Source organism: Propithecus coquereli, unplaced genomic scaffold, assembly GCF_000956105.1.
Source record: "Propithecus coquereli isolate 6110/MARCELLA unplaced genomic scaffold, Pcoq_1.0 Scaffold788, whole genome shotgun sequence".
Classification (NCBI taxonomy): Eukaryota; Metazoa; Chordata; class Mammalia; order Primates; family Indriidae; genus Propithecus; species Propithecus coquereli.
Window position 1 is genome coordinate 113514 of NW_012154040.1, and position 1535 is coordinate 115048.

Here is a 1535-nt window from a genome sequence, read left to right on the forward strand (position 1 = left end):
TCCCAATTGCTATAAAGAAAAGAAAATACCTAGGAATGTACTTAACGAAGTAGGTGAAAGATTTCTACAATGAGAACTATGGAACACTGAGGAAGGAAATCACAAATGACACAAACAAGTGGAAAGATATATCATGCTTATGGATCGGCAGAATCAACATTGTTAAAATATCCATACTGCCCAAAGATATTTACAGATTCAATGCAATCCCCATCAAAATACCAACATCATATTTCACACATGAAGAAAAAATAAGTGTATGCTTTGTTTGGAACAAGAAAATAGCCCGAATAGCAAATCTCAAAGCAATCTTAAGCAAAAGGAACACATCGTGAGGCATTACATTACCAGACTTCAAACTATACTACAAGATATGGTAACCAAAACAGCATGGTATTGGCAAAAAAATAGAGACATAGGCCAAGGGAACAGAGCAGAAAACCCAGATATGAAATCATCCACATACAGTAAACTGATCTTTGACAAATCAGGCAGCAATATACACTGGGGGAATAATCCCTATTCAATAAATGTTGCTGGGAAAATTGGATTGCCACATGCAGAAAAATGAAACAGGATCCATATCTCTCACCAGTCACCAAGTAAAAGGACCTATATTGATTATCATCTGAGAGCAATACACTCCAATAGTTTTATTAATTTTGGAAAAGAAAAAACTAATCATGAAGCAAAGTCCGTTTTTGCTTTTTAAAGTCGTTTTCTTAATTTTATGAACAAGAAAGCCTGGTTTCTATTAATGATGACTTTCTTCAGAGCTTCTTTCACATCCTTGTTCCGGAGGCTATAGATTAAGGGGTTCAGCATGGGAATGATCACCGTGTAGAAGACAGAAGCCATCTTGTCCGTGTCAAGAGAGTGGTTAGAGCTGGGTTGTAGGTACATAAAAATCAGGGTCCCGTAGAATATGGTGACCGCCAGCATGTGGGAGCTACACGTGGAGAAGGCTTTCTGTCTTCCCTCAGCTGAGTGCATCCTCAGGATGGCAGAAATAATGAACATGTAGGAGATAAAGACAATCAGAACAGAGGAAATGAATGTGATGCCTGCACAGGCAAAGATCCATAGCTGTTTGGAGTGAACGTCTGAGCAAGTTAACCTGAGGAGAGGCATGTCATCACAATAGAAGTGATTGATGACACTGGGGCCACAATAGCAGAGGCGGAAGGTGAGGGTAGTATGAAATAGTGCCATCAGGAAGCTATAGCTATAGGGGACAACTACAAGTTGAATGCAGATTGCTGGGGACATTTTGACCATATACAACAGAGGGTTACAAATGGCCACGTATCGATCATAGGCCATGGAAGCCAGTAGCAGGCACTCTGATACCATGAAGGTAAGAAAGAAGGCCAACTGAGTAGCACATGCATTGAAGGTTATAGAATTTTGCATATACAAAAAATTCCCAAGCATTTTGGGTGTAATGACAGAAGAGTAACAGAAATCGACGAAAGCCAGGTTGCTAAGGAAGAAGTACATCGGTGTGTTGAGCTTTGCATCTGCTCTAATGACTA

The 1535-nt window shown here is 39.8% G+C and overlaps 1 protein-coding gene across 1 annotated transcript in view; it reads right to left on the reverse strand.

Moving 5' to 3' along the window:
• Nucleotides 1-708: 708 nt before the first annotated feature.
• The window catches only part of LOC105825178 (olfactory receptor 8U8-like), a 9031-nt gene continuing 8204 nt past the window's right edge, over nucleotides 709-1535 (reverse strand). The window contains exon 2 of the mRNA XM_012662880.1: nucleotides 709-1532. Coding sequence (XP_012518334.1) covers nucleotides 709-1532 — 824 coding nt within the window. The remainder of the gene's footprint in view (nucleotides 1533-1535) is intronic.